Here is a 25,179-nt window from a genome sequence, read left to right on the forward strand (position 1 = left end):
ACTAAATAGCCTGGCTGACAGGGAGCAAAAGATGCCGCATAAGGAGGGAAGAGACAGGAGTGGGAAGGAGGTAGTGGTAACCATGAACGTTGCTGGAATATTCTGGCGGCCAGCTGGAGAGGAAGCTTAGGGAGTGTCAGAGATCAAGTGCAGTGATCCCAGCAGGCAGCACAAATGGACTGTGGCTCTCTCTCCTCCAGTATTCTGCCTTGCCTTGATCTCCCTGGACTCCCAGCTTCTCTTCTACCCAAGGTGCCCATCAGGCTCTGCCCAAGTTCCTTTTATCACAGGCTGGAAGCTCTCTCAAGGCAGAAAGCTGGAGAAACTACAGCGTTCAGCTTGTTTGTTTCCCATCTCTCATCTGTCCTTCGTGGCTGCTCTGGCTGCTGTGTGTTGGAGCCTGGAGTGGAGAAGGTGCCAAGGTGGGCGTGGGGAGGCCCTTTGGAAGGTTAGTGCAGCAGCTCAGATGAGCTATGATGGCCTCTACGTGGGGGATGCAGTGGAGATGGAGAGACAGAGAAGTTTGAGATGTATTTCTAAGGTAGAAGCAGGGCTTGGTGAGGATGTAGAGTTGAGGGAGAGGGAGGAGTCAAGGGTGATTGGGCTTTTTCATCAGTATAAAGGTGATACTAGCATGGGGCTGGGGTGAGGGGTAGATGAGATAATGCTTCCTCCAGATTCTGAAACTTTAGTCTGAACGCAAGGCCTGGCTGCTCCTTCTGGGGGTGGGGAAGCTTGCCTGTGACCTGGAGGACCTGCAGGCCATCTTTGAGTTCAAAGCATCTTCAGCTCCATGGCTCAGTCCTTTCCAATCACATTCTTCTCTTCTTTCCTTTTCCCTTCTTTTCTCCCTGATCCCCAGCTCAATTCTCAATTCCTCCCAGAGCTCTTGACCAGAGAAATCCTGATCAGCTGATGATCTGCATGTGACCATGACCTTCCGTCTTCATATCCTCCAGAGTGGGGCTCAGAGGAGGCTCCACACTGAGGACCTGTGGGGCCCAACTCACTCTGTGCTGAAGGTGACAGGGTGGGGGGAGGAAGGCACTCATCCAGGATTCCTTCTTTTTTTAGAGATGGGTTTCACTCTGTTGCCCAGGCTGGAGTACAGTGGCATGATCCTAGCTCACTGCAGCCTCAAACTCTTGGGCCTAAGCAATCCTCCTGCCTCAGCCTGATGAGTAGCTGGGACTACAGATGCATGCCACCACACCCAGCTAATTTTTAAATTTTTTGTCTCACTATGTTGCCCAGGCTGGTCTTGAATTCATGGCCTCAAGTGACCTTCCTTCCCTGGCTTCCCAAAGCCCCGGGATGAGCCACCACACCTGGTCCCAGGACTGTTCCTTAAAATTATCCTTAGAAAAGTTGCTAAGCCTGTTTTCTCATCAGTAGATCTATGAATCTGGCTCATTATCACAGCTGACATCATAGCCTTAGGGGTTTCTTGTTTGTTTTTTACCTTATCATTCTTCTGTTTGAATTTTTTAATTGTAGTCAAATATATATATTTTTCATCTTAGCTATTTTTCAGTGTATAGTTCAGTGGCTTTAAGTATATTCACATTGTTGTGCAACCATCACCACCATCCATCTCCAGAATTCTTTTCGTCCTGCCAAATGGAATCTTTGTGCCTGTGAAACAACTCCCCATCTCCCCCACCCCTGGCAACCACCATTCTACTTTCTATCCCTATGCATTTTACTCTCTCTTTTTTTTTTTTTTTTTTTTTTGAGATGGAGTCTCACTCTGTCGCCCAGGCTGGAGTGCAGTGGCGCGATCTCGGCTCACTGCAACCTCTGCCTCCGGGTTCAAGCGATTCTTCCACCTCAGCCTCCCAAGTAGGTGGGACTACAGGTGCCAGCCACCATGCCTGGCTAATTTTCGTATATTTAGTAGAGACAGGGGTTTCAGTATGTTGGCGAGGCTGGTCTCAAACTCCCGACCTCGTGATTGACCTGCCTTGGCCTCCCAAACTGCTGGGATTACAGGCGTGAGCCACCACGTCTGGCTGCATTTTACTCTCTTTTGTAAGTAGAATCATATTGGTCCTTTTGTGACTGGCTTATTTCACAAAGCATAATGCCTCAAGTTTTATCCGTGTTGTAGCATGTGTTAGAATTTCCTCCCTTTTAAAGACTGAATCATATTCCACTGTATGGCTATACCATATTTTGTTTATCCATTCATTCAACAGTGAACACTAGGTTGTTCCACCTTTTGGCTATTGTGAGTAATGTTGCTATGAGCCTGGATGTACATCTATTTGTTACCCTGCTTTCACCTCTTTTGGGTCCCAGAAATAGAATTCCTGGATTATATGGTAATTGTGTGTTTAATTTTTGGAGAAATCACCATACTGTTTTCCATAGTGGCTGTACCATTTTACATTCCCACCAGCAATGCACAAAAGTTCTAATTTCTCCGCATCCTCGCCAACACTTATTTTCTGTTTTGTTTTGTTTTTTAAATAGCCATCTTACTGGGTATGAAGTAGTAGCTCATTGCGGTTGATTCAAATTTCCCTGACAATTAGTGATTGAATATCCTTCATGTACTTATTGGCCATTATATGTCTTCTGTGGAGAAATGTCCATGTAAGTCCTTGGTTCATTTTCAAATTGGGTTGCCTGTTTTGTTGTTGTTGCTGAGGTGCAGGAATCCTTTATATATCCTGGATATTAATCCTGTATCAGATATAGGGCTTGCACATATTTTCTCCTATTCTGTGGGTTGGCTTTCCACTCTGTTTATACTGTCCTTTGAGGCACAAAAGTTTGAGGAAGTACAATTTATCTATATTTTTTCTTTTGCTGCCTGTACTTTTGGTGTCATTTTCATAATTTGGGTTTTAAAAACGATTTTTTTTTCGGCAGGGCGTGGCGGCTCACGCCTGTAATCCCAGCTCTTTGTGAGGCTGATGCCTGTGGATCGCTTGAGGTACGGTTTGCGAGCAGCCTGGCCACCATGGTGAAACCCTGTCTCTACTAAAAATACAAAAATTAGCTGGGCTTGGTGGCCCACCCCTGTAGTCCCAGCTACTTGGGAGGCTGAGGTGGGAGAATTGCTTGAATTCAGGAGGCGGAGGTTGTAGTGAGCCAAGATTGTGCCTGGGCGACAGAGTGAGATTCCGTCTCAAAAAAAAAAAAAAAAAAAAAAGAAAGAAAGAAAAAAAAAGAAAGCCGGGCGCGGTGGCTCACGCCTGTAATCCCAACACTTTGGGAGGCAGAGGTGGGCGGATCACGAGGTCAGGAGTTCGAGACCAGCCTGGCCAACATAGTGAAACCCCGTCTCTACTAAAAACACACAAAAAATTAGCTGGGCCTGGTGGCACACGCATGTAATCCCTGCTACTCGGGAGGCCGAGGCAGGAGAATCGCTTGAACCCGGGAGGTGGAGGTTGCAGTGAGCCGAGGTCACGCCATTGGTTAGTAAACTCCGGGCTGAAAATTCATATCCTAAGCTCCCTTCAGGGATCCCCATTTGCCCTGAAAAACAAGGCTGGTGCCCCAGTGAGATCTGAAACTTGCTCCAGGACCAGGACCCTGTAGTTTCATCAACTGCAGACAGTGGGGGGGAAAAAAGCATTTCGCTCTTTTCATTTGTTCGTCGTCATGTTCAAGGTGTCCCCTTATGTTAAAAAATTAAAAAAAAAAAAGAAAAAAGAAATCTCCTGGAACGGAGAATCTATGAAATGTTTTAATATGTATTCATTTTGGGGCACTACCTTTTACTAGAGCAAAGAATCCCCTACTTAGAGGGAACCAATGGATTGGTTACACCGTGTTACCAAGTCCTCAGGAGGGCAAACTGAAAAGCTGCAACCACTGCCCGGCCAGTGTTCGATTGCTTTTGGTGGACTAGTGCGTCTGAGTAGTCATCTGTAATTTCAACATGTGGCAGAAAGTTTCTCCGCACCTCCCTCGCCCCAGCTCCACTCACCACTTAGTGTATGTTTTAAAGCAATAAAGCAATGGGTCTGCTTAGAGGGGGTTCTAAAGAGAAAGATAAACACGGGCTTTATTAAGTATACAGCAGGGCAATGTGACGGGCGACCACGAAGGGAACTCAGGGAGCCTCTCAGCAGCCCGGCCTCCTTTCGTAACAAAACTGGAGTCAACCTGATCATTTTAGGGGCGCTGGGTGGAAGGCTGGCTTTTCCAGCCAAGGCAGGATGTGCTGGCTTTTTCTCTGGAGGTGTCCAAGAGCGCAGAGAGAGTGTCTAATGGTGACTTCGGATTCTGGCCACTCGGGCTCTCCCTGGGTGACAGAGAGAGTGTTCCCTGCTGCTTGGTCTCCAGGCGTCAACCAGCGCACGCACTTGGAAACTCTGAACCCGGAGGACGTTCTGTACCTCTCCATGCCCCAGAGCCATTTGGGGAAGGGCCCACCTTACCCCCCGCCACCCCCGTGGCACAGCAGCTCCCCATCCTCTCGCCCAACACTTGCTAGGTAGTTTGGGGTGTAGAAACGACCCCAGCAGCAGCGGCACCTTAGGTGCACACCGAAGGTGAACGCTGGACCGCCCCGGGAGAGGCTTTGCTCCCGACTTCATCCTGATGCTGGTGCAACGGGAAAAAGAGAGAGCCCGGGCGAGTGGGGCCAGGGCGCGCAGGAGAGGGCAGGCGAGAAAGTGCCCAGCAAGGGCAGGCGCGGGCCGAGGGCGGGGCAGACGCGGGAGGGCGCGAGAGGGGCGTGGGCGCGGCCGCTCGCTCGGCCGGGTCGGGCCAGGGGGAGGGGCGCTGGCGGGAGCGGCGCCTCCCGCCCTGGGAGAGCGGCGCGCGCGGCAGCCCCGCGGCAGCAGAGCGCCGAGCCGGGAGCGCGGGGAGCGCGGGCCGGCGGCGGCGAGGGAGGACTAGGGCGCAGACGGCCGGCGCGCGGCGCGGCTACCATGGGCGTGCAGTGAGCAGCCGCTCGGGACGACTTCCTCGGCTGCGCGGCGCTCGCGCGGAGCTCCCTGGCTGGCGGTGCGTCCCCACGGTCACCATGAAAGGTAGGGCGGCGGCAGCTCCGCGGGGCTCTGGGCAGGGGGAACGGGCTTTGGGGCGCGCGGGAGGCGATGGAGGTGCCTCCCGCGCGAACTTTCCCTTGGGCTGCGGGCCCGGGGAGTCGGGGCTGCCAGGGCGCCGGGTTCGTGCGCGGACACTGGGGGCGCACCCGGCTCCCGGGTCAGGCACGGCTGGAGACCTCGAGGTTGGGATTTTGAAGCGCGCAAGTATTCCCCTCCCCATCGCGTCTTTGCAAGTAGTTTGAAGCCCTAAGTCGTTGTTTACGGATTCCCGTTTCCAACTTTTTAATTGAAAAAACATGCCGAGGAGAGTGGAGGCATCGCCATCCCTCCCGGTCGGTTTTCCACTCCGCAGCGCTCCCCACGCTCGCCCAGTCCTCTCTCCTCCCCCCTCTAGCCGTTTCCCGGCCCGAGCAGTCCCCGCGCTGGCGGCCGGGTGTTTTCTCCGGGACTGGGGATGTTCTCCGTGCGCCCTCGCCACATCTGGCAATGATTAGGTGCCCGAGGAGTTCAACTGGCTCGGGAAGTGCATTTGGCATCTTTCTCCATCAGATTCACCGACTGGAAAATAGTTGCTCTCGATTCCGCGTCCCTTCCACGTGCCCGCCTGTGGGGTGGGTGTGCCCACGTGTGTTTTGGGGTGACACACATCAGCTGGTTAGTCGCCCCCTGCGCGGTGTCCTCTGCAGGCCGGTTTATGGAAGTGTCAGATGTTATCGTACTTTAAAAAGAAGCACAAGAAGGACTGCAGGGCAGCCTTCTGTTTAGTGGAAACACGGAGATTTGTCAGCGGAATCCTGATTTATGTATGAGATAAATAACTGCAGCGGAGGCATCAAAGAGTCGTTCAGGAATGGGCCCGCGTGGTGTTTACACAAGGCTTCGTGTGAGAGTTCTTGGTTCTGTGCTAGGATAACACAGCCCTGCGCTGTCCCGGGCTGGGTGCGAAATGCCATCTGACCGCGGTCACCGAGCTTCCAGCCGCCAGAGACCTGGCGATGCAATCGCTTTGACTTGCTAGGGTTGCTGTCCGAGGGAGGCGCCCGGGAAGCCCCAAGGCGCTTGGAAAGTAACTTTTGGCTCTGGAAAGTTTTTTTTTCTGAAGGGCAGCTCCCGCTGAACTAACCGGAGCGATGATATCCTACCAATTCACTCCCTTTCCAAGGGCGTTAGGTGTCCACGTCGGGAGACCTCGGGAAGGGAGGTGACTGATGGCCAGGTGAAAAGTGGTCTGCCCCAGGGAAAAAGAAACAGACACGATACAACTGTCTACCTAGAGAATTTCAAAGTGCAGTGGCTTGCTTTCCTTCTGTCTCCATCTCAGTTTCTCTTCCCTCATTTACATTCTAGGAAATACACACATTCCTTAGCTGGCTCTAATTGAGGAGACTCCCTAGAAAGGAAAGAATTTCACATGGCTAAAAGTTATCTGGGGCTCAGTTATCATTTTAGCCAGAAGTGAATCTTCTCTGCTGGTCATTAAGACCAGTGGTTTTTAAAACTTGGGAAGATTAACCACCTACCCACTCCATCAGCTCCCACGTGGGTTCTTAAACCCTGAAACTTTTGTTATGCTTTTTACTGGGTAAAGGACCGCTATTGCACTTGAGACACTTTTCCACTTTACATTTGCACTGGAAAACATACCCGGAAGTCCTAAACACATTTTTGGAGAGATTTATGCTGCATTCTGGACCAGATGGTGGCCTACCCGCTGTGGTCTAGCGCTGCCCAAAAGCCCCATACACTTTCTGCCCCAGTCGGGGAGGTTGATGGAGGGACGGACTGGTGAATCCCTGGGTAGACTAATCATTTTGAAGCCCTCTTTTAAAAACGAAAATATTCCAGCGGGGCGCGGTGGCTCACACCTGTAATCCCAGCGCTTTGGGAGGCCGAGGTGGGCAAGATCACTCGAGGTCAGGAGTTCGAGACCAGCCTGGCCAACATTGTGAAATCCTGTCTTTACTAAAAATACAAAAAATTAGCTGGGCGTGGTGGCAGGCACCTGTAATCCCAGCTACTTGAGAGGCTGAGGCAGGAGAATCACTTGAACCCAGGAGATGGAGGTTGCAGTGAGCCGAGATCGAGCCATTGCACTCCAGCCTGAGTGACAAGAGCGAGACTCCGTCTCAAAAAAAAAAAGAAAAGAAAAAAATATTCCATGAGAGTTTTGCCTACCAATTATTACCACGTAATCTGTATTTATTACATTTGTCTGAGTGGTGGGGTGGGGACGGGAGGGGCAGTAATAATTTTTTAGTATCTACTAAGTGCCAGCCACTGTACTATATACACTACAAACACATTGCAATTAATCCTCTCAACAGCCCTGAGAGTAGATATTTCAATCCTAACAGTATAGGTATGAAAACTGAGTCTAGAAGAAATAGGAACTGGCAACTAGGAGGATAGAGTAGGCATCTAAAGACAAGCCTTGTCAGTTACCCCGTGTGGCTTGGAAGGCCCTAAGACACCAAATAGATAACCTCTGGTGAAGATGACTGGGAAAAAAAGTGAATCTGAGACAACTAACTAGCCAAGTAACCCACAATTGGTGCTGTATCCAGGAAGAGGTGGAGCCAACCAGTTGGATGTGAGGCTTTGGAAGCCTAGACAAAAACGGAAAGCTGCTTTTACCAAGTGGAATTGTTTTGACCATTTGCCATAGGGAACCAACTAAAGATTTTCCCCGGGTTCCTGATTACATCAAATAGTTGTTAACTCCCCGTGCTTCAGAAAGCCAACATGATAGAAAGCACCGACAAGCCTTGTAAATTCTTAGAATAAACGTGTTAATCTAAAACATTCTTGGCCAGGTGCAGTGGCTCATGCCTGTAATCCCAGCACTTTGGGAGGCTGAGGCAGGCAGATCACCATATAGTGAAACCAGCCTGGCCAACATGTAATGAAACCCTGTCTCTACTAAAAAATACAAAAATTAGCTGGGCGTGGTGGCGCATGCCTGTAGTCCCAGCTACTTGGGAAGCTGAGGCAGGAGAATAGCTTGAACCCGGGAGGTGGAGGTTGCAATGAGCCGAGATCATGCCACTGCACTTCAGCGCAGTTGACAGAAGCAAGACTCTGTCTCTCAAACACACACACACCCCATTCTTTAGCCAAATTGAAAATCTGTGGACACCATAGAAGTTAAAGAAGTTCATTTGCAAAAGCAAATATTCCTGTGCAAGTCAGATGCCTTTTTAGGGTACCAACGTGACTTTCTAATTCTGATATTTAAACCTGGATATGGCCTTTGTAGTGACCAGGCTCTTGGAGTGTAATCCTGCATCTGCCAGTCAGTCACAGCGCCACCTATCTGTTGCATTCAGCAAACATCCATTTCCTCCATCCCTGGAGTCACAAGTACCAAAATAATGACATCATTATATATTACCCAGAAGAAAATTACTTTCCCCGTTGCTGCAGTACTTGAAGTCTTCCAAACTGATTAAAACATGAAGTTTGTTTTAATTTATTTCCAATTTCATTTTCAATTAGCTGTACTACACCATCAATCTCATGGCTTTTTGGATACATATTCACATTCTTGACGAAGGAATCTGACTCCTCTAGAGTTAGGTGTGTCGTTAACTAAATCACATTCTTGGTTCTTAAAGTTGGGGATATTGGTTAGTTTCAGTGCAGCAGCACTTGTTGCCTAAGAGACAACCAAAAACAGCTGCCACCACCCGGGACCACAGAGGTCCAAACCAGTGTTATAATTTAACACAGAGAGGAGGCTGGTGCCATGAAAACACAGTGTTCAGCGGCTTATTTTTGTACTTTTGTGCATAAATATTTCTGAAATACAGTTTGGCAATAATATATTTAAAATGCACTAGTAAGCAGTATACTTCTCCCAAAGTTTTTTGGGACTCACAGTCTTTTTGCTTTTTCAGTGTCTCTCTAAGATTTCTTGTTCTTAACTGGGATAAGCAAACAAGCCTATAAAGGCAATTGCATTTAACATTGAAAGAGTCATATTTTCTAAAGGAAAATGGAAACAAAATGAGGCCTTTTTCCCTTCACTGATTGGTAATAGGGGCTGCCCTTCTCTGGGAGGCAAATTTACAATCTAATTATACTTTTGACTTTTCATTAGTTTGGGAATGCTTGACATTCTTAATCTGAGGTTTAATTATTGCTAAGTATAGATCTTCTCTGTGGTCTCCTATGCAGTTTCCCACGGTTGTTCCAATGGCTCCAACCCTTTGCCATGTGGCTCATCCACTGATAATGGGGTGAATAGAAAAAGCTAGCCGATGATGGCTTTCAGGCTATGTCATAACAGAGTATCTCATTTTCCTACTAAATGCCTATTCTCATTATAATATTATTTCAAAACATCTCTTGCAACCGCTGCCAAATAAAGTTAAATGGACCTTGAAGTATTAGCTTTCAAATGGGAAAATGGACATTTAAATTTTGTGATAGAAAATATGTTTCACCCTGGGTAAAACCAGCATGTGGGTAATCTCTCAGGGAGGCCAGCCTAACACAGACTTCCCTTTAATAATAGCTAACATTTATTGAGCACCTGCCATGCCAGGCATTATCATTTCCTCCATTTTATGATAGGAAAACTTAGGTTCAGAGAGGTTGTGCTACTTGTCTAAGGGTACCCAGCTAGTTGGTGGGGGGGGATCAGTATTCTGGCTCAGACTGTCTGATTCCAGAATCACATGTGTAATCTCTAGCCCAGGCTCCCTCCTAGCTATGCCCTAATAATGCATTCAAGTCCTACATCTTTGTGAAGTCCTACTGTGTGCTGTCACACTCCACTAGATACTGAGTGAGCAAGGTAGACAAGGCGCTATCATCCGGACTTATAACTGTAATGACCTAGCATCAAAGGTCTGAAGGATTGATGTGTTCTTCAGTCAGCCAGTGGAGGAGACGCTCTAAACTGGAGCTGTTGCAAAGATAAAGCAGATTTCAGGATTGCTTCCCTGTGTAGCTTATCTTCTGGGAGGTTTTGCTTACCGCTGATTGAATGAATGTGGATGGCCCACTGTAGCCACCAACTCTGAAAACGGCCCCTACACTCGTCTTGCTAACAGGTTCGCATTGAGAAAATGAAATATTGTCAGAAGTGCCATTTTCATGAACAGACTGTAACCACCGGTGAGTGATCAGTAAAAATAATGATACTACTAAGTATTTTAAACCAGAAACAGGGAAGTATAGACATTTTTCATAGAAGGTTCATTCTTTACTGCTGACAACAGAGTTTCTAACCACACCAACCATCCAAACCTTAAGGGAAGTAACTTCTTAGTCAAGCAGTGATTTGATTTCTTTTTCAGTGCATGACATTTGAAGAACCAAAACCAGCATCATACCTCAAAAAGGTCCTGCTGATTGCTTAAGGGTGTTTTGTAATTATACAGCAGTGAAAGCCAATATAAACATAAATTAGTAATCCCAAATTAGGATTCCAAAGAGATCCTAGGAGCTCTCTTAACTTCTGAATTTGTCATGAATATTCCATCAATACTCTTAAAAATAGAAAAGAAATGCATTTTTCAGCATGGGGGGTTTAAAATGAAATACACTTATTGGACTTGGATATATTAAACATGACTCCTTTATGCTTCCTGAATGATGTGATATTATACCTCAGTATCACGTGAGGTATTATTCACTAGCCTGTGACGTTGGATGTTTTACATTTGGTGTGAAAAACTCACTTGTCTCTGGCTCTGTGGAAGAAGCCACATTTCTTTTGCCCCAGTCATTTTCTTATGACAGAGAAATGTTAGGAAACTAGCTGATGTTTATAAAACAATTTATTATTCAAAGGCAAAACAGTCCTACTTTAAAGTAGATAATATATGCTTTAAAATATAACCATCTCATAAAATACAATTATGTTTAGTGATCCCAGGTGTTGAATCCAATCATTTCTGTGTGCTGGGCGAGGAGTGTGGGCTCTGAAACCAAGAGAGCCTGGTGACCTCAGGCAAGTCACTTAACCCCCTGGGGCCCCAGTTTCTTTATCAATGTGATGAGGGACAACAATGGCATCTACTTGATGTTGTTTTAAGGATTAAACAGTTGTTTAGAATGGTGGCTAGTATAGGAGCTCAAGTTGTTTTAGTAATTGTAATATTGTAGTATAACCTGCTGCTTCCTCCCAGCAATAAGTTAATTGCCAATTATGAGCCATCTATGTTAATTTAATCAGTGATGTAGTTTAGACCATGAAGGCAAATGTTCAGTTCTGAAATGAAAGTAATTTTCAAATTGCAAATGTGTTAAAACAGACCTCAGGGATAGAAGGAGTGAGTTGTGCTCCACGTGGGGAAGTATTAGTATTGGTTGCATTCCAGCTGCCGTCACTGCTATCATCATAAAAAATGCAGGGACAATTCCCAAAGTGAAGTTTGTAATTGTAGTAATGAAACAGTTTTTCTGTTTGTTATAGTAGTGGTAGAAAATTGATAAATATGTGTAAGTCTATTTAGATTACCTAGGAGCACTGTTTTTTTTTAGTACTATTGCTCACGTGCCTACTGATGACATGATATTTTTAAAGATCTGTGTTTCAAATCCAGTGTCCAGTTCTATCCAGTAAGGATATGACATCAAGGAATCACAACATTAAACAAATTTGTCTCTAAATAAGTATTCGGACAGATGTATGTATAAGTATGTTTTTAAGCCATATGATGTCATGTCTATTTCATCAGTAGTATTAATTTTCCATTAAGCTGTCATATTTCTGTTTTATTATTTATAATTGGGCCACCAAGTTCTAACTAGCTTTCATTTATTCTTTAAACAAATATTTAGTATTAACTTTCTGTGTGCAAGGCCCTCTAGAAATGCCAAATAAAATGAATAAAATATAGCTTCTGTGCTCACGGAGCTTGCAGTCTGGTAGACAAGACAAGACTTATGCGTAAACAACTGGAATCCAAAGTAGAGAGTAGAACATGCCCTGTTTGAGGTTCAGATAATCTGGCTGAAGACAGGGACATTTTCATTTGCAGGAGAGATTTGAATTATAGTTCATATTTCAGATTACATTATATTTCATATCTTGAATTATATTTCATATTACATTAATAGGGCAAGCAACATTAAAGAAAAATGTCTTAAAAGAGAGGAGGGCTGAGCCTGATGACTCGTGCTTATAATTTCAGTGCTTTGGGAGGCCAAGATGGGAGGGTTGCTTGAGGCCAGGAGTTTGAGACCAGCCAGAGCAACACAGCAAGATCCTGTCTCCACAGAAAATTTAATGGGTGCGGTGGTGAGTGGCTGTAGTCCCAGCTACTTGGGAGACTGAGGTGGGAGGATCCCTTGAGCAGTGGCACAGTCTTGGCCCACTGTAACCTCTGTCTCTTGGGTTCGAGCGATTCTCCTGCCTCAGCCTCCCAAGTAGCTGGGACTGATTACAGGTGCATGCCACCATGGCCAACTAATTTTTCTATGTTTTGTAGAGACAGGGTTTTGCTATGTTGCTCAGGCTCGTCTCGAACTCCTAGCCTCAAGTGATCTGCCCGCCTCAGCCTCCAAAGTGCTGGGATTACAGGCGTGAGCCACCGTGCCTGACCTGAAATCTCTTAAGTGTGACATTTCAGTGTGGGAGGTGAGAGGAAACCAAATTCAGAGTCTTCTTGAACTGTGTCTCTTAAACTCAAAATGTTGGTCCAACATTTGTAAATAATTATAGTATATTGCTTTGGCATAATTGTTTAGATAATCTAAACAACGTTAATGGATTTCAAAACAAAAAGATGTATCAGTGTTATTTTTAAACCAAAGACCTCTTTTTTTTTTTTTTTTTTTTTTTGTCTCCAGAGAAATGGACAGCATTAGTTTTTCTTGCCAAATCACCCATGTATTTGAGGCCCTGCCAAGGCCCTTATTCAATTTAAGGCAGAGATTCAAGGCCTCATTCTGACTCTCTTATTAACATGATTAAAATGACTGGATGAGAGTTTTCCTCATAGAAGAAAGGGAAGTGCATCGCCTCCACCATAATCACCTATGAATGATGAATGCAGATGTCAAGGTTTTGGATGTCGTATTTACTGATTACTTCTAAGTTCTTGCAGTTGGTGGCTGTGGGGAAATCTGATTTAGCCCCCACTGCCAACTTAGGGGTAAAAGTAACAAAAACACCCTTTCTCAGTTTTGTTAGACTGTAAAGGAAGGAATAGGGTACCCATGCCTCTTTATTCTAAAAGGAAGTATCTGCCATTTTTACAAGCATCAGAATTGCAAGTTGTGCCAGAAATTGGAGTCATTTTATGTCCATAATTTTGACTTTTGACTTGAAAAAACTATGCAGTTGAATCAAAAGTGATCCCATTGTTGCAAAACAAATTCAGTAAGCAGCTGAGTAATCAAAATGAATCTCCTGTGATACTTTAAAATAATCTACAAGTATTTAAACTGCTACAGATTCCTTCATCCATTTGGAGTGAAACAGTTGAATGGAAGGCCGATCTAATTACCCCCCCACAAAATATCCTGAACCTCAGATACTTTGTTACGCTGCATTGAGTTCATTCACCGGGAGAATACATAATAACTGTGTTCCAGAAATGCCAAGACTGGAAAAAGGAAACCATGCGGGGAGCCAGGTTTACATTTGTAAAGCTATAAAACCAGGGCAAATATTACCGATACTGTGCTTAGGGACATATCAAGATAAAAGGACACCTTTCTTCAGTTTTTACAGCCCAGAATACGTTAAGATAAATTTTCATCAATATCAACCAGGTACTTCAGTGCCAATTTGCTGAAGCCCAAATAGAACCTGCAGCACGCATTACTCTTTTGCTCATCAAGCTTTCCTGTTGGTCCTTCCCCCAAATAGTCACCTCAGAATGGAGTTTTGTGTCTTTTGAAGCCAGATGATTAAAGTTCTAGGATATTTATTTTGGACCTTAAGGCATAGTAGCTTTTACCACTGCCTCTGTCCTCTTACTTCAAAGAAAATTCATATTTATTAAGCAGATGGTATGTGTTGGATGTTTTCCATGTGTCAGTTCACATTTCCCTCCCCAAACTGTGTGAGATAGGAATCATCGGTTCCAGCTTATAGGAGACTGAGAGGCAGGCATGAGCTTATTGCTATTACAAGGTGGAGCCAGTCTTCAAACCCAGGTCTTTGAATTTCAAAGCCCACACATTACCGTTAATTCTATCAGCCTCTGGTGTTAGGAAAGAAGTCTTCCAGGATATCACAGCAACATCAAGGGGACATTCCAAATATTTAGCAACCCAGGTGACACACTGTGGAAGCCACCATTCCCATATGAAAGCAACTCCTTGGAGCACTGGTCAGTGGAGAGTGACTGTAGACTCTGGGGTCCTGATGGCCTCAGGGATACAGGGGCAAGGGCCTGCTACAGTGGGTGGTGGTGGCAGTAGAAACACACAGGGACAGCTTGCAGAAATGCTCAGAGCAGAGGCCATTGTTCTTCAACCAGCTGGTTTGGAAGCACTTAAATATTTTAACAACCAGTGATACCATACCATTTTGTTCTAAGAGTAATGACAAATGTACAAGAGCTGGGAATAGATCCTGGTCTAAACACGATAGAGCAACCAATGGATACTCATGTAGACAGCGCCACTGGGCCAGCGTGGAAGAGAAGTCTAACTTCAGCCTAGTCCCTGTCCACGGTCCTTCAGGCTGGCTCCTAAAAATGTCTGCATTTGCTATGATGTTTGGTTTGGCATTTGTTGGAAACCTGCTTTGTGTCAAGTATTGAAGGCTCCAGCTTCAAACTGCGTCTTCTGTGGTTTCAGGTTGAACTCCACACTCTGGCTCTTTGGGGGCATTTTCTGGTTATCTGGTTATCAGTGCTGGTTATCTGTTGGACCTGAATGCTTTTATTTTTGTCTGTCTGACTTTTCCATTCATATTATCTTATTTTGCTTGTTTTACATTATTTCTTATCAAAGTTAGAGATGTACATAGTTTAAAGAGTCAGATAATGTCATAGGTTTCCTGAAATTCCTGAAATTCTGAAAAACAGCAGTTTCCTACCCAGGCCACCTTCATTTCATTTTCCATTCCCCAGAGGTAACCTCTTGATAACTTTTTTACCATTTTCTTGTGGCATTTACACCTCTTTCAGTTACCTGCTAATGCCTAAAAAACCATCCCGAAACCCTGTAGCTTAGAACAGCAGCTGGTTTTTTGCTCACGATTCTGCAATTCAGCCTGGACTGGACACGTGGCTGCCCTCAGGAGCCTGGAGAATCACTGGGGGTGGCCAGAATGGCTGAGGGCTCCCTGGCTGGTCTCACGTTTTCCCTGCTCTCATCCTCCAGTGATTCTCTCTCTCTCCAGGTGGCCTCTAGTTCAGCAGGGGAGGTGAACTTTTCACAGGGCCACTGGCTGCCAAGAGTGTAGTCAGAAGCTGAAAGGCCTCTAAGGCCAGGGCCCTGGAGCCACCCACTCCCACTTCTGCCACATTCCATGGGACAGAGCAGGTCATGGGGCCTGCCCAGATTCCAGGGGAAGGAAGTGGACTTGCGCATGGAGGGCTGGAAGGAATTGCTGGTGGTCCTTTATGACGATGATCTGCCATTACCCCCGTATCTCTCCGTGACCTGCTTACAGTGCTCTTGCTTCATTTTTTTTTTTCATCTTAAGTATTATATACAGACTTCCTTTTATAGCAGAAGAGGGTTTTGTTCTCTTTCACCTTTTACCTTCCCCTAACAACCCTCGCAGGTATCTCCTGTTCCTGTCCACCTTTCTAATACAGTTACAGCGTAATCTCAGATCCATATTCAGTGTTGATATTATTGTGACAATGTCAGTGCGATTCACAGCTGAGTCATATTTCTTGCATAGCTTTTTGTTTCCCCCCCCACGAAGTTAATAATCCTCTTGCTATTTTAGCTCCTCATATATACATCATTATTCATCTCCAAAGTCCCTTCTACTTTCCCAAATCTCTCCTCTGTGTGTTCAAACATATTAGGAATTCTTTCATTTCTGTCTTCTCGAAGAAATCTTTTCTGGAGCATTCTGACCAGCTGAGAGTTAGAGTTAGGTTAGGATATATACACACAGACACACCCAGACATGCACACACTCAGACACATGCACACACACTGGGTTTGTTGCTTATTTTAGTGCAATGCATTCTCCAGTAACTTCCTGAGACAAGTGTGTGTGGGATGTACATTTTTGGGGATTCTGCTGGTCTGCAAAGGTCTTTATGTTACCCCCTCATTGAACTGAGAGCATTCTATATTGGAAATAATTTATCCTTAGAATTTCGAAAGCACTGCTGTATTTACTTTAGCTTCCAACTTTGCTGCTAAATGTGAAGCTGATCTTTTTTTCTTTGTAAAATTCTTATAAATGATCTGTTTTTTTCCTCTGTCTGGAAGCTTTTAGGCTTTTATTTTTGTCTTCAGTGTTCTGAAATGTTATGATGATGAGCCTTGGAGTGGCTGTCTTTCCTTTCTTTGTTCTAGGTAGTGATGGGCCCATTCATCCTGGAAACTCATGTCCTTCAATGCTGGGAAATGTGGTTCACTTACTCCTCCAGTGCTGCCCTCCCGCTGTTCTTTTTCCGGGAAACACCTGTTATATGAACACTGGACCCTCTAAATTGATTTTCTTTTCTTTTTTTTTTTTCTTTTTTTTGAAACAGAGTCTTGCTCTGTCACCTAGGCTGGAGTGCAGTGACACAATCTCAGCTCATTGCAACCTCTGCCTCCCAGGTTCAAGCAATTCTCCTGCCTCAGCCTCCCGAGTAGCTGGTATTACAGGTGCACACCAGCACGCCCAGCGAATTTTTGTATTTTTAGTAGAGGCGGGGTTTCACCATGTTGGCCAGGCTGGTCTCGAACTCCTGACCTCAGGTGATCCGCCTGCCTTGACCTCCCAAAGTGCTGGGATTATGGGCTGCAAAGTGATCCCAGTGAGCCACTGCACCTAGCCTCTAAATTGATTTTCTAATTTTTCCTTATTTTTACTTTTTTCTATTTATATGCCTTTATTCTACTTTCTGTAATATTTTGACTCCATCTTCCAGCCCTTCCATTGAGATTTATTTCTGTGATCATATTTTTTAATTTCCAAAAGTTCTTTCTTTTTCTCTTTTTTGAGATGGAGTCACACTCTGTCACCCAGTCTGGAGAGCAGTGGTGCTATCTCAGATCACTGCAACTTCCGCCTCCCGGGTTCAAGTGATTCTCCTGCCTCAGCCTCCCTAGTAATTGGGATTACAGGTATGTATCACTATGCCCGGCTAATTTTTGTATTTTTAGTAGAGACGAGGTTTCACCATGTTGGCCAGGCTGGTCTCAAACTCATGACCTCAAGTGATCCACCTGCCTCAGCCTCCCAAAGTGCTGGGATTACAGGTGTCAGCCACCGTGCCCAGCCCTTTTTCTCTGGTGGTTGCTTTTTTATAGCATCCTGTTTTCCAGATATATTATTTTCTCTTATCTCTGTAAGTGTATTAATGGTATTTGTTTTTTTCTGAGGTATTAATTTTCCTGCATAATGTAGATTTCCTCTCAATTGCTTTATCTGGTTTCTTTATTTTCATCTTTGTCTTTTCATGTTAGAGGTTGTGTCAGTTGTCTGATGACCCTCAACTGTCTTATTTAAGAGCAGAACATTACACAGGTCAATTGGAAACTTTTGTGCTGGTGGATTTTGTGAATTGTGACCATCACTCTAAGTTTACCTGGTTGGGCTGTTCCACTGGGAACCTCCTGGAATTAGAACCATTAGTTTATTTTTTTATTAGTTGGTCAAATTCCCCAGAGAAGAACCTTCTAATCTTTACCATGGAGGGGACTTTCTGGCTAAGTGGGAGAAGAGGACTCGGGGTCTGAGCATTCAGTTGGTAAACTTTCCCCTTTCCCCTGATTTCATTACAGTTCCTCTCATTTCCTGTTCCCGGTGTCCACTAGACAAGAGAACTTTTGTTTTAATGTTTCCAAGTAATAAACCTTGAATCTTCTGCTGTGGTTAGGGAGGGGCAGTCACACAGCTCTTTGGGTGGGCAGCTCCAACTCCTTCTCTTTTTTTCACATACTATACAAATCATCCACTTAACGTGTACAATTCAATGTTTTTTTGTTATATTCACATATTTTTTATTCATCATTATAATCAATTTCAGAAGTTTCACCACCCTAAAAAGAAACCTCTACCCACTAACAGTCACTCCTCAGTTCCCCTCAAAACCACCAGCCCTAGGCAAACATTAATTGCTTTCTGACTCTAGACTTTCCTAATGTAAACATTTCATATAAATTGAATCACACAATGTGTGTTTTTTTTGTGACTGGCCTCTTTTACTTAGCATAATGTTTTTGAGGTTTATCTGTATTGTAGTATGCATCAGTGCTTCATTTTTTATTGCTGAATAATATTCCACTGTATAGACATACCACAGTTTATCCATTTATCAGTCAGTGAACATTTGGCTTGTCTCCCCCCTTTTTTTGCTATTATGAATAATGCTGCTACAAACATTCAGGTGCAGATTTTTGTATGGACATATGTTTTTATTTCTCGTAGGTATAAACCTAGGAGCAGAATTGCTGGATTGTATGGTAACTTTATGTTTAACTTTTTGAGAAACAGCCAGACTGTTTTCCATGGTGGCTGCACCATTTTACATTCCCACCAACAGCATATGAGGGTTCTGATTTCTCCCTATCTTTGCCAACACTTGTTGTCTATCTTTTTGGTTATACCCAACTGCTTCTTAAACTTATGTTCCAACAGTCCTCCTATTTTAGCCTCACCTTTATTCCCAAATTCCTAAGCCTGTTCAGGATTCTGCAATATCAATCATTGCCTCTTAGCTTTCCCAGCTGCTAGCACAGGCTTCAGTTTCATGAGTGTACGGGTCAGTCACCATCATGGTGTGGAACCCCTGAGTCCCACAGACCTGTGTCTTCCTCTTGATCTGGCCACTCATAAGCTGTGAGACCTTGGGTCAAATTAATGTAATTTCTCTGACCCTTGGTTTTCTCATCTGTAAAACAGAAACATAATAAAATGCAGCCAGGTGTGGTGGCTCACACCTGTAATCCCAGCACTTTGGGAGGCTGAGGCAGGCAGATCACTGGAGACCAGGAGTTTGAGGCCAGCCTGACCAACATGGCAAAACTCCATCTCTACTAAACATACAGAAATTAGGCAGGCATAATGGCGCAGGCCTGTAATCCCAGCTACTCTGAGGCTGAGGTGGGAGGATTGCTTGAACCTGGGAGGCAGAGGTTGCAGTGAGCTGAGATGGTTCCACTGCACTCCAGCCTGGATGACAGAGCAAGATTCTGTCTCAAAAAGAAAAGAAAAAGAGAAAGAAAGAAAGAAACATAGTAAAATGTGAAATAGCTGGCATACAGCAGGTACTAAGTATATTAGTCTCCTCTCTTCTGCAAACATGCTGAGTATGCAAAAAGGGAAAGACTTTATCTTTTTCCTTTAGGAATTCATGAACTAGTGGGAAAGAGAGTGACATGTATAACTCTAATTTCCTTAATTTTCAACAACTACTGTTCAGTGCCTATCATGCGTCATAAATGTGTTAGTTGTTGAGGGTACAATGTGACGAGTTTCCTGTCTTTAAATGGCTTTCCATATGGAGGAGTCCGAACCAGAACTGGATATAAGGCAGATAGAGTTAAGTGCTGTCACACTGATACAAGGGAGCATACAAGAATGAGAGGTAAATTCTGACTGTAGTGCTAGTGCCCAACTTGGTCCACAGATTGACTGGAACATGTTAATGTGGATGACTCTCAGCTCTAAGCCAACAGAACCAAACTTCACTTGAACTCATGGTTCTCTGAAATAGCAAGGTGCAAAGAATAAATCAGCAGCCAAATTCTGTTCAACATTCTCTGTCATAAAATCTCTGGCCCCAATGTGGCTCTGTGCCAGTTACTGAGGAAAGTAGAAAAAGATAAATAAAAATCACATTTCAAAATAGGTAAGCAAAATATAACATAGCCTGTAGGATTAAAATGAAAATGCAAAAGTTCAGCTGTGGGAGCCAAGAAAATATGAGCTTAAGACAGAATAAATCTTAAACACTTTCTGTCATTTAATATGTTAAGGTTGCTTCTTCCCCGCAGACAGATGGCTATCAGAAACAGGGATCAAGTTATGACCACTGCAGGACTTAGAGGTCTTAAATCTTAACCAAGTCCTTATTCATGTAGGAGTGTGGCAGTTGTGTGGCTATGACTGTCAGAGATAGACCTTGGGACGTATTAAGTTGCTAAAGAGACTGACCTCAGAAGAATCTCCTTATCTGAGTACATCACTTTTGCAGGCCCTGATACTGTAAAGACAATCTGGGATACAACACATTGAGCTTGGGTCTATATGGTGTGAGGAAAAGGTTTTGAGAACAGAATGTAGCATTGCACATTGTATCAGGCTATTTGTCTTCATGAAAACCTGCCTGTCAGCCCTTGTGGGCCCTAGCATAGCCTTCTGCCCTCTAGCATGTTTTAGTCAATGGGGACACTGACTACTCATTCTCTTTCCCGTGGCTATGGTTGCATGATGTAAATCATCTCCACAACCACAAGCCCCACCAGCTTTACCCTCTTCCTCTTCCTCAAGTCCCTAAACACCCAACTGTTCTATCAGCCTGAATCAGCTGTTTGCTAACTGAGCAGCTGGGAACATCTGGGAGTGGCCCTGGGGGAGCATCTAAGCGAGTAAACTGTGCACCAAGCTTTTTCTGCCCTAAATCCACCCAACTCTTAAGGGTAGCAAAAGAGGATTCTAAAGTCAACTTTTGAAAACATTGACTAAAACAAAGTTAACCATTTTTTTTCTTCTCTTTGCACATCTCACAGTCTCTGGTGGTTCCAAAACCATTATGAATTTCCAAGAAAGGGATGTAATATGCAGTGTTTTCCAATCTCTATCCTCGCCCCCAAAAAACAAAAACATTGAGAGAGACTGATTTAAGGCACTTCTGTATAATTGCAGTCAGAAGTAATGTGTGGTAACTTAAACTTGTACCCCTCATGTCTCTTGTGATTTTCTCTCTAATTTTAGAGTTGGATGAGATAGAGACTATTTTATTCTTTTAGTGGCTGTTACAAGAATCCCTAATCCTTTTCGGATGAGGGTTAAGATGAGAAGCAGGGAACCCACCCTGTGCTTTATGATGGGTGGCCTGTGAGGCCTTTGTTTTCTTGAACTCCTCATGGGTTTGGACATGTTAATTTGGAGGTAGAAGCAGGACACAGCTAAATTGCTTTAATAACAAAAATATGTGAAATTTGAAGTTCCCAGGGAAATTTCAGGAAGGAGAGAGAAGTCAGTCAGACTAAATGCTGCGTGGGAAAAAGATTAGAGAGGGAAACGAAAACAAACAAACAAACAAGCTAATGGTAGCCCTGCTGAAATGAAGCTTTTGGGGGAGAATAGACATGTCTAATGGGAAATTTGAAGCTGTTTGCTATCAAGGGTGCAGCATGAACCTCCCTTCTTGTTTCCACTGTGACATCTTCAATGATGTTTCTGTGGCCCACAGTGCCTGAGTGTGAGTGGACTCTGCTGCAGAGGTGGCACAGTGGTGGAAAGGATAGAGCTGGCCAAGGGCACGGAGGTCTGGGTACCACTGATGCTGATATTCATGTCTCGTCAACTCCGCTAGGCTGTAAGCATGTGTTTATTGAATGAATGAAAAAACAAACGAATGGATATCTAAGCAGACGCAGCAGGTCAGGGTTTCTCTTAAACGGAGAATAGACGAGGCTGCAGCCATTAACACGACAGATTACCACATCAAGCATTAATAGGACAGATTAGTAAGTAAAGCAGGAACAGAGCATGGGCTTGATGTGTGTTTGTGGAGGTAGCCAATCACTGAATCAGAGAAAAAGATGCTGTTCTCTTGGTTGTAGGCAAGTTCTTCCATGCAGAAAGAATTAAAGCTTAAATCCCTGCCATAAGAAAACCACTTTGAGTATAAATACCTGGCCTTCTAGATTCCATACCAAGATCTCTTCCCCTTCTGCAGAATAAGGAGACAATGGTGAAATACAAAGATATCACACCTCTCTGTTTTCTGTTAGAAATAACCACTGTCTCACATGTGATTTTTTTTTTTTTTTTTTTTTTTTTTTTTGAGACGGAGTCCCACACTCTGTCGCTCAGGCTGGAGTGTAGTTGGCGTGATCTTGGCTCACTGCAAACTCCACCTCCTGGATTCAAGTGATTCTGCCTCAGCCTCCCAAGTAGCGGGGATTACAGGCACCTGCCACCACGCCCGGCTAATTTTTATATTTTTAGTAGAGATGGGGTTTCGCCATGTTGGCCAGGCTGGCCTCAAACTCCTGACCTCAGGTAATCCACCCGCCTCAACCTCCTAAAGTGCTGGGATTACAGGCATGAGCCACCACGCTACAGCATCACATGTGATTTTATAAATACATTGTAACAAACAAGTATTCTGAGCTTCACCACATTGTGTTTATAGATAGCATACATCTTGGGTTCTCCATAACATTTCAAGGTTCAGATATAGCTAGATCATGTCTCTTTTGGGGATTGAAAAAGACTATCACAGAGGCTTCATTTCCTCTATATGCCTCTCTTTCTTGAAAGCCAAGATTAGGTGGGCACGGTAGCTCACATCTGTAGTCCCAGCACTTTGGGAGGCCGAGGTGGGCGGATCACCTGAGGTCAGGAGTTCGAGACCAGCCTGCCCAACATGGTGAAACCCCATCTCTACTAAAAATACAAAGAATTAGCTGGGCGTGGTAGTGGGCGCCTGTAATCCCAGTTACTTGGGAGGCTGAGGCAGGAGAATCGCTTGAACCCAGGAGGCGGAGGTTGCAGTGAGCCAAGATCACACCACTGCACTCCAGCCTGGGCGACAAGAACAAAATTCTATCTCAAAAAACAAAAGAAAGTCAAGATAAGGGACCATGACTTACTCACCTCTGAAGCCACAGCCTGGCAGTCTCTGCCATGATGAGTGCTAACAACATGCCTTTGAGCTGAGTTGCCTGTGAGAGAAAGCTGTGTGCTGGGGCAGTAATGGACCCAGTCAGACAGGGTCCCCTAGAAAGGCCTGGCTTTGGCACCTCTTACTTTCATCAAAAAGTGTTGGCCGGGCACGGTGGCTCATGCCTGTAATCCCAGCACTTTGGGAGGCTGAGGTGGGTGGATCACCTAAGGTCAGGAGTTTGAGACCAGCCTGACCAGTATGGTGAAACCTCATCTCTACTGAAATTACAAAAATTAGCGGAGTGTAGTGGCGGGTGCCTGTAATCCCAGCCTCAGACGGCTGAGGCAGGAGAATCACTTGAACCCAGGAGGTGGAGGTTGCAGTGAGCCGAGATCGCGCCACTGCACTTCAGCCTGAGCAACAGAGCGATATTCCATCTCAAAAAAAAAAAAAGTGTTCCTCCTGGACAGTAGCCACTGGGGCCTACTTGTGGATGAAGGGTGAGAGGAGGATGAGGATTGAAAAACTACGTGTCGGGTTCTATGCTCACTACGTGGGTGATGAAAGAATCTGTCCACCAAACCCCCACAACCCACCATTTACCCATGTAACAGACATGCACATGTACCCCCGGAACCTAAAATAAAATTTGGAAAGAAAAAAATAGTGTCCTTTAGTTGTGCAATTAATATGAAATTGTGTCTGCACAGTGCTTGCCCTGCCTAGACCTTTACCTGGCAGAACTGTAAATGAGCAGTTCTTTAGAGATGTAATAAGGAATCTCATGTCTACTTTAGGAATGAGATTTTAGGTCTTTTGGTAGAAAGGTTGGGTGATAAAACATCTCTCCCTCTCTTTTTTTTTTTTGGAGGTGTAGTTTCATTCTTGTTGCCCAGGCTGGAGTTCAATGGCACGATCTTAGCTAACTGCAACCTCAGCCTCCCAGGTTCAAGCGATTCTCCTACCTCAGCCTTTCAAGTAGCTGGGATTACAGGCATGTGCCACCACATCTGGCTAATTTTATATTTTTAGTAGAGATGGGGTTTCACCATGTTGGCCAGGCTGGGCTCGAACTCCTGACCTCAGGTGATCTGCCCACCTTGGCCTCCCAAAGTCCTGGGATTACAGCCATGAGCCTCTGCACCCGGCCGACATTTCTCTTCTTTCCATGGTGGGTCTGCATTTAGGAATTTCCACAGTAAGGCTGCCTTTTGAAATGCATTTACTGCGAAACCATCGGTTGGTCCCAGTTACCCATCGGAAGGAGGGTGGGAAGGGTTTGGTTGTCATTGCAGGAGTTATGTTGGCTCCTGAGAGGCAACAGTTAGTGAAGGAGATGACCCCAGAGCCCAGACATTTAAAAACAGGGGCTTTAGGGTGAGTTGCCTAAAGATAACTTAACCCCTTTGGCAGTCGATTATTTCTGTGAGCAGAAAAAGTTTCTGTTCACAGGAAGCATGATGACAACAGTAAATTCATGCACACACGTGAGGAAGATATCAGAGAGAAACATTGAATTAATGTAGCGTGGCAGGGAGTGGCCGGGTGGTCCGGAAAGGCATCTCGAAGGGTCGCACTTTAGCTAAGACCTGAATTCGAAGGAGTCACATTAGGAACAGAGGAAGTGCATCCCAAGCAACAGGAGCAGCCAGTGTGGAGACCCCTGCCGTCTCTTCCAGAAAGCCTGGTGTGATCCACGAGCAGAAGGAAAGCTGCTGTGACAAGCAGGGGCGATGAAGCAGGTCGAATCCTGCCCCACCCTCTGCTTCTGTGCCCCTTTCCAGGATTAACATTGTGTCTCTTCTTCTCTCACAGACGACTTCGCAGAGGAGGAGGAGGTGCAATCCTTCGGTTACAAGCGGTTTGGTGAGTCCTAACAAAGCTGTGTTCCTTCTCAGTGGTCAACCTGGGATGCAGCCACGAACCCTCAGAGACCATTGGCAGGCCACTGGCAGGCCCTTCATGCACATGGGTGTTTGTGGCTCTGAAGTCCAATTTTGGTTGGAAAGTGAGTGTCTGTGTCCCAGGGGGAGGGTTTCTCACAATTCTGAGGGGCCATGGGACAGGAGCTGCACCCAGGCATGGGGAAGTGATGGGATGTTTATGGGTCTGCTGAATATGAAAGAGACAGCCTACTAGACAAAGTGTAGTGGGAAAGGCAAATCTGTGACAACAGCAAAATACCTGAAAATTTTCAATTTTGTTATTCAGAAAACGTCTTTGCTCAGGCCTTACAC

At 45.0% G+C, this 25,179-nt stretch overlaps 1 protein-coding gene across 1 annotated transcript in view; it reads left to right on the forward strand.

The window, feature by feature from the left end:
- The first annotated feature begins 4,738 nt into the window (after window positions 1-4,738).
- COLEC12 (collectin subfamily member 12) overlaps window positions 4,739-25,179 on the forward strand; it is a 190,851-nt gene continuing 170,410 nt past the window's right edge. Inside the window, exons 1-2 of the mRNA XM_016933415.4 lie at window positions 4,739-4,994; window positions 24,758-24,808. Of these exons, the coding sequence (XP_016788904.1) occupies window positions 4,988-4,994; window positions 24,758-24,808 (58 nt within the window). The 5' untranslated portion in view covers window positions 4,739-4,987. The remainder of the gene's footprint in view (window positions 4,995-24,757; window positions 24,809-25,179) is intronic.

Source organism: Pan troglodytes, chromosome 17 (assembly GCF_028858775.2).
Source record: "Pan troglodytes isolate AG18354 chromosome 17, NHGRI_mPanTro3-v2.0_pri, whole genome shotgun sequence".
In the NCBI taxonomy this organism is placed as follows: Eukaryota; Metazoa; Chordata; class Mammalia; order Primates; family Hominidae; genus Pan; species Pan troglodytes.